Source organism: Chiloscyllium plagiosum, unplaced genomic scaffold (assembly GCF_037043375.1).
Source record: "Chiloscyllium plagiosum isolate Xiang-an unplaced genomic scaffold, Cpla_swu_hap1 HiC_scaffold_32, whole genome shotgun sequence".
Lineage (NCBI taxonomy): Eukaryota > Metazoa > Chordata > Chondrichthyes > Orectolobiformes > Hemiscylliidae > Chiloscyllium > Chiloscyllium plagiosum.
In genome coordinates this window covers 581,050-594,231 of record NW_028270170.1, presented here as the reverse complement: position 1 = coordinate 594,231, position 13,182 = coordinate 581,050, and the positions used below count along the sequence as shown (strand labels likewise).

The window sequence follows — 13,182 nt, the reverse complement described above, 5'->3', positions numbered from 1 at the left end:
GTGCCGTTGGTGAGCATTTATTTAATAATGGCCATTCATTGTAGGTGATTAAAGGACAGAAACTTGAAACAGTTAAGATTCTAGATTGAGTCTGACTTCAATGTTATGAGTTAGAGATTATTCACTGTAAACTTGGCAAATCTGTTAATGATTGCAACATCAGAAGATCACTAGGTAGTGTTTAAAAAGAAGCTTTGGAATGAGAAATGCAAAAGATAAGGAAAAGGGTGACAATTATCAAAATGGAGTACAAAGAGAAATTAGAAAAGATTGTAAAAGTCATCCTTGAAAACGGAATGGTGATATTGTCAATGATAATTACTGTTGGTGAGTTTTGAGAAGAATTTTGGCACAGGTTGAGGTTCTGGATATAGGTTTGCTTGCTGAACTGGAAGGTTCATTTCCAGACATTTTGTCACCATACTAGGTAACATCTTCTGTGGGCCTCCAGGCAAAGCACTTTTCATGATTCCTGCTTTCTATTTATATGTTTGGGTTTCTTTGGATTGGTGATGTCATTTCCTGTGGTGATATCATTTCCTGTTCTATTTCTCAGGGGAGTGGAAGATGGGGTCTGACTCGATGTGTTCGTTGATAAAGGTCTGGTTGGAACTCTATCAACAAACACATCGAGTCAGACCCCATCTACACCCCCTGAGAAAAAGAACAGGAAATGACATCACCACAGGAAATGATATCACCAACCCAAACATAGAAAGCAGGAATCACGAACAATGGTTCTCCCGGAGGCCCACTGAAGATGCTACCTAGTAGGGTGACGAAATGTCTGGAAACGAACCTTCCAGCTCAGCGAGCAAACCTACATCCAGAATTACTGTTGGTACTTACAGTTGAAATAGAATAACATTAAATATATCCCAAAAAATATTAAAATAGGGTGGAAATTAATGTCCTCCTGTGAAGTGAGTTGGGAAATGAGGGGACCTTTAATCAGGAGAGAGAGAGGGTACCAGATGAGGGTGCTGCTATCTTTCTGCCTCTGTCCTGCTTATGTCTGGGATAGGAAGGCTCAAGGACGACTCTTCACCCTGTCACCACAATGCTTTTAGCACAACTAGGAATGTGGCAAAACAATGGTGATCAAGCAAAAAGTCAGGGTTAGGACAAAACAGCTTCCATTATAGGGTTTTAAGGGAAGTGGGTGCATGTATTACAGATGCACTTGCTGTTATCTCTTGGCTTGAATCTATCCCTGAAGTTAGAAAATTACCTGTCTGTTCTTGAAGAATGTGAGGAAGGAAATAGGGAATTACTCAACTGATTAGTCAATGTCTGTTGTCAGGAAATTATTGTGACTAATTACCTTGAAAGGACAAAGTGACTATATACCTTGAAAATTCTCTGATCGGGGAGATATATTAAATTGTGATCCCCATATAAACTGAGCATTCTTAACATTCGTCCTGAAGAATGCAAGAGGAAAATTTTGAAAGCTTTTATTTTTCTGCAAGATTTGAGTCCTGCATCATCAAGCAACTATTGGTTTGTATAATCTGTTACTTAGCCATGCTTTGTATCAAGGAGAGAGTGGCCCATTTGTTTGTACTTAGAGTTTTTACTTCTTTCTTCCAGTCTTGCTATAAATGTGGAAGAGCCAGAAAACCAGTGGAAGCTTTATTTTAAATTGTACTGTTTCCTGGATTCGGATAATATTCCAAAGAATAACTTGGAATTCGCTCTTCTGTTTGAACAGGTAAGAAGTTAGCACCAGGATGGTCATTGGGTTACCCCATTGTTTGGTCAGCTGTGACAGTTGGTCAACAATGTTAATTATCAATTCTTTCTCCTCATCAATTTCTTCAATATCAGTCTTATTAAGACATCAATTAGATCTGATCCTGTGGCCAACTGTTTCTATTGGTCTATGTCTATAGCACCTATGATTCAGTTTACATCTTTACACCTTATTAGAGGGACGTTTTTCAAGTGCTAAATTGTGCTGATTAGATATTTGGGATAGCTGACAGGAAGAGGGGTTTTACCGATGCAGAAAGGACGAACATGAAACACTGTAGGTTGCTGTAATAAAGATCTTCACATCGTAGAAAAAATTAGGAAATGAGGAATATAAAGGAAGCAGGAAAAAATGTAATCAAAAAATTAGGAAGGCTGAAAGGGTCTATGACCTTGGCAAGTAGGATTAAGGAGAACTCTAAGGCATTTTAGGAACAAGGGGGAAGGGTAGGTTTACTCAAGACAAAGGAGAGAATTTACGTGTGGAACCAGAGGAAGTGTGTGATGTCCTTATTCACCAAGGAGAATGACACGGATGATAAGATTAGGGAGGGGAATGTTGATATTCACGTCACGTCCAAAAATGTGCAGGTTAGGTGAATTGGCCATGCTAAATTGCCCATAGTGTTAGATAAAGGGGTAAATGTAGGGGAATGGGTCTGGGTGGGTTACGCTTCGGCGGGTCGGTGTGGACTTGTTGGGCCGAAGGCCCTGTTTTCACACTGTAAGTAATCTAATCTAATCAAATCATGTCAATATTAAGAAGAAAGTGGTGTTCGGTATTTTGAAAAACGTTAGGGTAGATAAGTCCTCGTGGACTAATGGGACCTATCCTGGGACTCTGAGGAAGGTAAGGGAGGAGATTGCTGGCACTTTGACAGAGATATTTGTATCCTCTTCAACCTGATGTCCCAGAAAACTGGAGAATAGCCAATGGTGCTCATTTGTTTAAGAAGGGCAACAGGGTACTCTAGGAAATTATAGGCCAGTGAGCCTTGCATTGTGGTAGGGAAACTAATGAAGAAGATTCTTAGGGACAAGATTTACTTGCATTTGGAAAAGAATGGACTTATTAGGGATAGTCAGCGTAGCTTTATGATGGGAGGTCTTGTTTCATAAACTTAATTGAATTTTTTGAGGAAGAGATGAAGATCATTGATGAAGGTAGGACAGTGGATGTTGTTTACATGGATTTGACTAAAGCATTTGATAAGGTCTCTCATGGTAGGCTGGACCAGAAGATGAAGTCACATGGGATTTACGGCAAGTTGGTAAATTGGATACAAAATTGGCTTGGTCACAGAAGATAGAAGGTACTTGTGGAGGTCTGCACCCAGTGGCATTCCTCAAGGATCAGGATTGGGACCTCTATTGTTTGTAATTTATTTAAATGACTTGGATGAAAATGTGGGTGGTCTGATTAGTCAGTTTGCAGTCTCCATGATAATTTGTGGAGTTGTGGAGAGTGATACAGGTATCAGTTGGAAAGTTAGGTGGAGAAATGGCAGATGGAGTTTAACCTGGACAAATGTGAGGGGATGCATTTTGGGAGGTCAAATGCAAGAGTAAAGGTTTACAGTAATTGGCAGTACCCTGAGGATCATTGATATATGGAGGAACCTTGGGGTACAAGATCATAGCCCCCAGACAGTGGCCACACAAGTGGATAAGGTGGCAAAGAGGACTTATGAAATGCATGCTATCGTCTTTTAGTTTTCAGTAGTCTTGGGAATTTAGAATAATGGGAATGGAGGCTAGGGCAGTTGAATGTTCCTCCTGCAGATTGTGGGAGGTAAGGGTCACCACTAGTGTCCCTGTTGACTGCATCTGCGGAAAGTGTACCTAACTCCAGCTCTTCGAAAACCGCTTTAAGGAACTAGAACTGGATGAACTTCGTATCATTTGGGAGGTGGGACAGGTGTTTGAGAGGAGTTACAGGGAGATAGTCACACCTCAGGTACAAGGTGAAGGTAGATGGGTTACCGTCAGAAGACGGAAAGAGAACCGGCAGGCAATGTAGGGATCTCCTGTAGCCCTTCCACTCAACGACAAGTATACCATTTTGGATACTGTTGGGGTGGGGGACTTACCAGGGGTAAGCAGTGGGGCACAGGTTTCTGGCACAGAGTCTGTCCCTGTTACTCAGAAGGGGATGGGGAAGAAGAGCAGAGCATTAGTCAGTGGGGGCTCCATAGTTAGGGGGACAGACATGAGATTCTGTGGGAACAAGAGACACTCACTGTTGGTCTGTTGCTTCCCAGGTGCCAGGGTTTGTGATGTCTCTGATTGTGTTTTCGGGATCCTTGCAGGGGCTGGGGAGCAGACCCTAGTCATGGTCCACATAGGCACCAACGACATAGGTAGGAAGAAGGATAGGGATTTAAGGCAGAAATTCAGGGAGCTAGGGTGGAAGCTTAGATCTAGGACAAACAGAGTTGCTATCTCTGGTTTATTGCCCATGTCATGTGATAGTGAGGCGATGAATAGGGAGAGAGAGAATTTGAACACATGGCTACAGGGAGGATCCAGGAAGGAGAGTTTTAGATTCATGGATAATTGTGGCTCTTTCTGTTGTAGGTGGGACCTCTACAAATAGGATGGCCTTCACCTGAACCAGAGGGGTACCAATATCGTAGGTGGAAATTTGCTAATGCTGTTCGGGAGAGTTTAAACTAATTCAGTAGGGGGATGGGAACCTAAATTGTAGTTTGAGTATAGAGGAGATTGAGTAGGGACGTCCAAAATAAGATTTAAGGGTTGCAAGAGGACACCGGTAAGCAAAACGTTGGTTTGAAGTATGTCTATTTCAACACCAGGAGCACCCGGAATAAGGTGGGTGAGCTTGCAGCATGGGTTGGTACCTGAGATTTCGATATTGTGGCCATTTCGGAGACATGGATAGAGCAGGGACAGGAATGGTTATTGCGCGTCCCAGGGTTTAGGTGTTTCAGTAAGAACAGAGAAGATGGTATAAGAGGTGGAAGTGTGGCATTGTTGGTCAACGACCATCTTATGGCTGCAGAAAGGACGTTTGAGGACTCGTCAACTCGGGTAGAATGGCATGAGATTAGAAACAGGAAAGGAGAGGTCACTCTGTTCGGAGTTTTCTGTAGGCCTTCGAATAGTTCCAGAAATTTAGAGGAAAGGATAGCAAAGATGATTCTCGATAGGAGCGAGACTTCAACTTCCCAAATATTGACTGGGAATACTATAGTTCAGTTACTTTAGATGGGTCAGTTTTGTCCATTGTGTGCAGGAGGATTTCCTGACACAGTATGTAGACAGGCCAACAAGGGGTGAGGCCACATTAGATTTGGTACTGGGTAATGAACTTGACCAGGTGTTAGATTTGGAAGTACGTGAGCACTTTGGTGATAATGACTGCAATTCGGTTATGTTTATTTTAGCGATGGAAAGGGATAGGTGTATACCAGAGGCCAAGAGCTGCAGCTGGGATAAAGGCAATTACAGTGTGATTAGACAAGATTTAGGATGCATAGGATGGGGAAGGAAACTACAGAGGATGGGCACAATAAAAATGTGGAGCTTATTCAAGGAACAGTCACTGTGTGTCCTTGATTAGTGTGTAGCTGTCAGGCAGGGAGGAAGTGGTCGAGCAATGGAACTGTGGTTTACTAAGGAAATTGAATCTCTTGTCAAGAGGAAGAAGCAGTTAATGTAAGGATGAGATGTGTAGGTTCAGTTAGGACGATTAAGAGTGACAAGGTAGCCAGGAAAGATCTAAAGAGAGAGCTAAGACGAGCGAGGAGGGGACATGAGAAGTTGTTGGCGGATAGGAGCAGGGAAAACCCGAAAGCTTTTTATAGGTATATAAGGGATAAAAGAATGACTAGAGTAAGATTAGGGCTAATCAAGAACTGTAGTGGTAAGTTGTGCGTGGAGTCAGAGGAGATAGGGGAAGCGCTAAATGAATATTTTTCGTCAGTATTCGCACTGGAAAAAGATAATGTTGTTGAGGAGAATACAGAGAAACAGGCTGGGAGACTAGATGGGATTGAGGTTCACAAGGTGTTAGAAATTCTGAAATGTGTGAAATAGATAAATCCCCTGGGCTGGGTGGGATTTATCCTAGGATTCTCTGGGAAGCCAGGGAGGAAATTGCCGAACCTTTGGCTTTGATCTTTGTCGTCATTGTCTACAGGAATAGTGTCAGAAGACTGGAGGTTGGCAAATGTTGTTCCCTTGTTCAAGAAGGGGAGTAGCGTCAACCCTGGTAATTATCGACCAGTGAGCCTTACTTTGGTTGTGGGTAAAGAGTTGGAAAGGTAGGACTTATAATCATTTAGAAAGGAATAATTTTATTAAGGATAGTCAACACGGTTTTGTGAAGGGTAGGTTGTGCCTCACAAACCTTATTGAGTTCTTTGAGAAGGTGACCAAACAGGTGGATGATGGTAAAGCGGTTGGTGTGGTAAGGCTTTTGCTAAGGTTCCCCATTGTAGGCTATTGCACAAAATACGGAGGCATGGGATTGAGGGTGATTTAGTGGTTTGGTTCAGAAATTGGCTAGCTGAAAGAAGACAGAGGATGGTGGTTGATGGGAAATATTCATCTTAGAGTTCAGTTACTAGTGGTGTACTGCAAGGATCTGTTTTGGGTCCACTGCTGTTTGTCATTTTTATAAACTATCTGGATGAGAGTGTAGAAGGATGGGCAAGTAAATTTGTGGACGACACTAAGGTCAGTACAGTTGTGGATAGTGCCAAAAGATGTTGTAGGTTACAGTAGGACATAGACTGCAGAGGTGGCAAATGGGGTTTAATGCAGAAAAGTGTGAGGTGATTTACTTTGGACGGAATACCAGGAAAGCAGAGTACTGGGCTAATGGTAAGATTCTTGGTAGTGTAGATGAGCAGAGAGATCTCCATGTCCATGTAAGTGGACCCCTCAAAGTTGCCACCTAAGTTTGTTAGAGTTGTTAAGAAGGCAAATGGTGTGTTAGCTTTCATTTGTAGAGGGTTCGAGTTTCGAAACCATGAGGTAATGCTGCAATTGTATAAAACTCTGGTGTGGCTACACTTGGAGTATTGCGTGCAGTTCTGGTCACCGCATCATAGGAAGGATGTGGAAGCTTTGGAAAGGGTTCAGAGGAGGTTTATAATGATGTTGCCTGGTACGGAGGGAAAGTTTTGTGAGGAAAGGTTGAGGAACTTGAGGCTGTTTTCATTAGAGAGAAGTTGAAAGATGACTTAATTGTGACATACAGGATAATCAGAGGGTTAGATTGGGTGGACGGTGAGAACCTTTTTCTTAGGATGTGATGGTTAGCACAACGGGGCATAGTTTTAAATTGAAGGGTGATAGATATAGGGCAGATGTCAGAGGTAGTTTCTTTACTCAGAGTAATAGGGGCATGGAACACACTGTCTGCAACAGTTGTAGACTTGCCAACTTTAATGGCATTTAAATGTCATTGGACAGGCAAATGGACGAGAATGGAATAGTGTAGGTTAGATGGGTTTCGGATTGGTTTCACAGGCTGGCGCAACATAGAGTCTGTACTGCACTGTAATGTTCTATTCTTTTTTTTGTGGCATTGAGCATAAAAGTTGACAAGTCATGTTGCAGCTGTTTAAAACTGTAGTTAGGCCACATTTGTAATATTATGAACAGGTCTGTTCACCATACTATAGGTAGGATGTGGAAGCTTTGGGCAGAGTTTAGCAGAATATGGTCTGGATTGGAGTGTATTAGCTATACAGAGAGATTGGACAAACTTGGATTGTTTTCACTGAAACATCATAGGCTGAGGGACAACCTTATAGAAGTACATAAAATTACGAGAGGCATGGATAGGGTGGATAATCAGACTTTTTTCCTTCCCAGGATGGAAATGTCAACCACTAGGGGGATAGTTTTAAGGTGAGAGGGGCAAGTTTAAAGGAAATGTATGTGGGAACCTTTTTACACAGATGCTGTTAGGTACCTAAAATGTGCTGCCAGAGGAGGTGATAGAAGTAGATGAGATAGCAATATTTAAACGGGCATTTAGACAAACACATGAACAGGCAGGGAATAGAGGAGTAGGGACCATGTGCAGGCAGGTGGGATTAGTTTAGACTGGCATTATGGTCAGTATAGCCATGGTGGATCGAAGGCCGTGTTACTATGTTGTATTATTCAGTGTGTAATACCATCTTTACATTATTGATTTTGAGAGTGAATATGGTGGGTCCCAAAGGGAAGGGCTCCAAAAGGAGAGGTTGAGTGTTTTTAAGAGTTTAGACCACTCCTGCAAGAGTAACAAATGGTTCTCTACCTGCCAGAATGCTAGCGTGCCTATGACTTGCTCACCTGGCTTTTGTCCCAGTGTTCCCTCCCCACTACCTTTGTGACCATCCATTCTGAATGATCATCAATCTGTGGGTCCAACATTTTCCAAATAGTGTGTTGTATTACTTTGATTTAAAAACAAGTACATTGCATAAGCTTCCTTTTAGGTAAATCTTCTGACTTTCTACTTTAAATATCAAATGTTCCATTTTTATTTTGGCAAAAACATGTTTATATTTCTTTTTTTTGTTGTTCCTTAGTACATCTGCATTATCACTGCTGAAATAAACAACTGTAAACTGATCATGAAGCTAAATGTAAAACATCAGAGTTGTAGCTAATGGTTGGCTTTTGCCATAAATACTAATAGTTTATAAATTCAAAGGATTATAAAATAGTTACAGCTCAGGAGGCCAGTTGTGACCATGTCTGCTCACTGCAAGCACAACTCATCTAATTACAATAATAAAACAAAATACACAGGAGCTGCAAATCTGAAATAAACATGTTTCATTGGAGCCTTAGTTCAGTAGTTTATATGCTCAGAGAGAAGCTGGAGCTAGTTAATTAGTGGATGGCTTAATCTGCTTTTTTTAAAAGCTGGAGTCATTTGTTTTCAGAAAATATAAATAGTCTATGCTGAGTGCAATTTTAGTTTTTATCAAGTTTGAAGTGGGAGTTTGGTGAAGGGCAGGAGGAGGAGGTGCTCCTTTTTTTTACCACTTTCAGCTGACTGTAATTGGTTCTTTAATACAGGGGAAGAAATGAGTAGTGTTTTCTATCTTAACTTTAAAAACTGCTTACTACAATTATTGATGGCAGGTCAGTTGGACCAGGTGGAAAGCTAATCACACACTGTGTGTAAAGTCATAGATGCACAGTGCATCCTCGACAAACACGTTTGCAGGAAGTGTCAGCAGTTGCACAAGCTTGAGCTCCAGGTTTCAGAACTTGAGCAGCAGCTGGAGTCACTGTTTGCATCCGTGAGGCAGAGGACTACGTGGATCGCATGTTATTGAGCTGGTCACACCACAGATTAGAAATGTACAGAGAGCAAAGAAATGGGTGATCATTTGGCAGTCTAGAGAAGCAGACAAAATTCTTTGAGTCTTCTATACTTGCTAATCAGGATTTCATGTTGGTTAATGGTGGGGCCGATGGTTCCTCAGAAGAGTGCAGCTAAAATCATCAGTGGCTCCACAGGCAGTACTCTGTACGGTGGGTAATGTGGCAGAAAAAGAAGGGAGCAGCAACAGTAATAAGGTTTTTAAAAAACAAAATCATGTGTGGGATGTGACATTGCTGGTGAGGCCAGCATTTACTGCCCATCACTGATTGCCCAGAGGGCAGTTAAGAGTCAGCCACATTACTGTGGGTCTGGAGTCATATGTAGGCTGGACCAGTTGAGGATAGCAGGCTTCCTTCCCTAAAGGAGATTAATGAATGAAATGGACTTTTCGTGACAATCAGCAGTAGTATCATGATCATCACTACAACAAAAATCTTGAATTAAGAATTTAATCAAATTCCACCATGTGCCATGGAGGATTCAAACCTGGGTCCAAGAACATTATCTAAGTTTCTGGGTTAATAGCCGAGTGATAAAAACCACTAGGTTATCAGCTCCCCATACGCGCACACAGACACGCAAAACAGTGCCAAGGTAAACAATGTTAGAGTAGTTGTAGGACATCCATTAGGAGAGAGTGAGCAGCCAGAGGTTATGGTCTAAGTTGGTACTAAAGACTTAAGTAGGGATTGGAGCTAGGTAGGACATTGAAAAGCAGGTTCAATCTTGGTGTCCGGATTATTCCCAGTCCCATTTCCTACTGAGCATAGAGGTAGGAGAATTGAGTAATTGAACACTTGGTTGGCAAATTGGTAAAGGAGCCAGAGCATCTGATTTCTGGGCATCCGTGGAACCTGTACAAGCCAGGAGAAAGTGAGGACTGCAGATGGTGGAGATCAGAGTCGAGAGTGTGGTGCTGGAAAAGGCAGCATCTGAGGAGCAATAGAATTGACGTTTTGGGCTTAAGCCCTTCAACAGGAATCAAGCCCGAAACGTTAAATCTCCTGCTCCTCAGATGCTGCCTGACCTGCTGTGCTTTTCCAGCACCACATTCTCAAACCTGTACAAGCCAGTTAATCTAGACCTGAACTGGACTGGGATAAATATCATTTAGGGGAGAGTTGAGGAGAGTTTAAACTAGATTGGCAAAACAGAGAATGGGAGGCTGAAAGTTAGTGGGTGACTCCAGACGTAAGGGTTAAAGCATGTACTGCTCAGAAACTTTGCAGCATTGAAAATATACAAGGAGTATGATCCATAAAGCCTGTGAGCTGGGATCCAGATGTATTTCCATATATATAGTTATGTAGGAAGTACAGCATGGAAACAGACCCTACGGCCCAACTCGTCCATGCCAACCAGATATCCTAAATTAATCTAGTCCCATGGATGGGAGGTCAATATCCTTGGATTTTGAGTTTTCAGTCAGGATGGAAAAGGGGATAAAAAGGGTGGCATTATTGAAAACATGAAAAATAGGAACAGGAGTAGGCTGTTCAAGCCTGTTCTGCCATTCAGTATAATCATGGCTGACCATCCAACTCAGTCCCCTGTTCCCACACTTGCCCCATAACCTTTGATCCTTTAACCCTAAAAGCTATATCTTTCTCCTTCAAAACATGGATCCAAGTGGATAATGTGGTTAAGGCATGTAGGTCACTTGCCTGTATTTGCTGAAGCTTCGGGTTTGAGAGCATTAACCTTATGCTGGAACTGTGAAAAACATTGGTTAAGCCACAGTTGTTATGTGCCATTCTGGAGTTGACTTTATAGGGATGGGTGCAGAGGAGATTTACCAAGATGTTGCCTGGGCTGGAGAGTTCCAGTTATGAAGAGAGATTGAACAGATTGGGATTGTTTTCCTTAGAGCAGAGAGACTGGAGGGGCACATGATTAAATGTCAAAAATTATGACAGGCATAGATAAGGTAGCCAGAAAGAGACCTTCCGTCTTGACGGAGGGATAAAAGACCAGGGGACATAGATTTAAGTTAAGGGGCAGAGATTAGAGGAGATAAAATAAAATCTTATTACTCAGAGGGTGGTGGGAATGTAAAAGTCACTGAGTGTAAGGGGTGTCGAGGTAGAAACTCACATAACATTTAAGAAGGTGAGGCCACTTTTAGAATACTGTGTACAGGTCTGGTTGTCCTTCTATAGGGAGAATGTTGTTAAACATGACAGGGTGCAGAAAAGATTTATAAGGATATTGCCAGGTTTGGAGGGTTTGAGTTATATAGGGAGAGGCTGAATAGGCTGGGGCTATTTTCCCTGGAGCATTGGAGGCTGAGGGTTGACCTTATAAAGCTTTATAAAATCAGGAGGGGCCTGGATAGGGTGAATAGTCAAGGTCTTTTTCCTAAGGTGGGAGAGTCCAAAACTAGGGTTGGGGGGGCGGGTGGGTGGGTGTGGGGGGGGGGGGGGGGGTGGATGACGTAGGTATATAGTGAGAGGGGAAAGATTAAAAAAGACCTGAGGGGCAACATTTTCACGCAGAGGGTGGTGCGTACAGGGAACGAGCTGCCAGAGGATGTGATGGATGCTGGTACAATTACAACAGATAAAAACCATCTGTATGGGTACATGAATAGGAAAGGTTTAGAGGGATATGGGCCAAATGGAACTAGGTCAGATTAGGATGTCTGGTTGGCACGATAAATTGGATAGAAGGATCTGTTTTTGTGCAATAAGACTATTGGTATTTAAATGGTGCACTTGCAGTGAAAAGGCATATAAGGTTATGGGCCGAGTGCTGGAAAATGGGATTAGAATAGTTTGGTTTTGACTGATATGTACACAATGGGTTGAAGGGCCTTTTTCTGTGCTGTAGATCTGTATGACTCAGCTGAAGAAATTTCTCCTCATCTCAGTCCTAAATGGCTGGTCTATTTCATACCCTTAAACTGTGACCCCTGGCTCTGGCCTCCCTGGTCAATGCTTCTTGGATCTACCCTGTTATAATTTTATGCAATTTCTATGAGATGCCCCTTGTTCTTCTAAACTCCAGTGAATACAGTCCCAACTAATCTAGTCTCTCTTCATGTGTTAGTCCTGCCATCCCAGGATTCAGTCTGATAAAATTGTTTAAAGAATCAGTCACATCTACGAGGAACGATGAAGAATCAAATGAGGCAGAATGGCTTGAGCTCAGAAACAGAAAAGGAGTAGCCACACTGCCGGTGTCTACTCTAGCCTCCCTCTAGAGGGAGCTAGAGGAACAGATATGCCAGCAAATTTCTGGGTGCAAAGACAATTGGGCGATAATAGTTGGGAACTTAAACCACCCAAATGTCAGCTGGGATATGAACATTGTGAAAAACGGAGGGCACAAAATTCTTGAACTGCATTCAAGATAATATTTTTAGCCACATGCAATAAGTCCAGTATGAGAGAATGCAAACCAAGAAATAGTTTCATGAAATGGAGCCTGGGCAGGTAGATGACCATTTTGGAGATTGTGATCATGATAGTTTGATTTAACATCATTATGGAAAGGGATAAAGATAGAACAGGAGTAAACGTTCTGAACTGGGGATGGCACTCTTTACAAAACTGACAGATCATCTGGAAAAGGTGGACTAGTTACAGGTATTCGAAGAAAACCATGAGAAATCAGTGGAAAGCATTTAAAAAGAGAGGTTTGGTCACAGTGTAGACATGTCAAATCTAGAGTCTCCTGAGGAATTCAGAAGAAGCATTAAGAATAAGATAAAGCAGAAAAATAGAGCTTATGACAATTTCAAAAGAAGTAGCACTTGAGTAAACTTAGAGAAGTATAGAAAGTACTGGGGTGAAATGAGAAGCAAAATTAGGAAATCAAAGAGAGCCTATGAAAAATATTAAGGTAAAATCCAAAGTTGTTTTTAATCAGTGCATTAAGGGAAGAGGATAACTAAAGAAAGGGTTGGGCCTATATGAAATTGACATGGTAATTTGGTGGATGCAGATGTGGGCAGGGTTCAAAGTGTTTTGTCTTTGACTTTATAAAGGAGAGTGATGATGCAGACATTCTAGATAAAGAGAAGTAATTGAGTCATACAGCACAGAAACAGGCCCTTTGGCTTA

At 42.0% G+C, this 13,182-nt stretch overlaps 1 protein-coding gene across 8 annotated transcripts in view; it reads left to right on the top strand.

The window, feature by feature from the left end:
* plekhh3 (pleckstrin homology, MyTH4 and FERM domain containing H3) overlaps positions 1–13,182 on the top strand; it is an 82,035-nt gene that overhangs the window by 49,753 nt on the left and 19,100 nt on the right. For all 8 annotated transcript variants that reach the window (XM_087977682.1, XM_087977684.1, XM_087977680.1 and 5 more), the window contains one exon: positions 1,594–1,714. In XM_087977682.1, the coding sequence (XP_087833808.1) occupies positions 1,594–1,714 (121 nt within the window). The remainder of the gene's footprint in view (positions 1–1,593; positions 1,715–13,182) is intronic.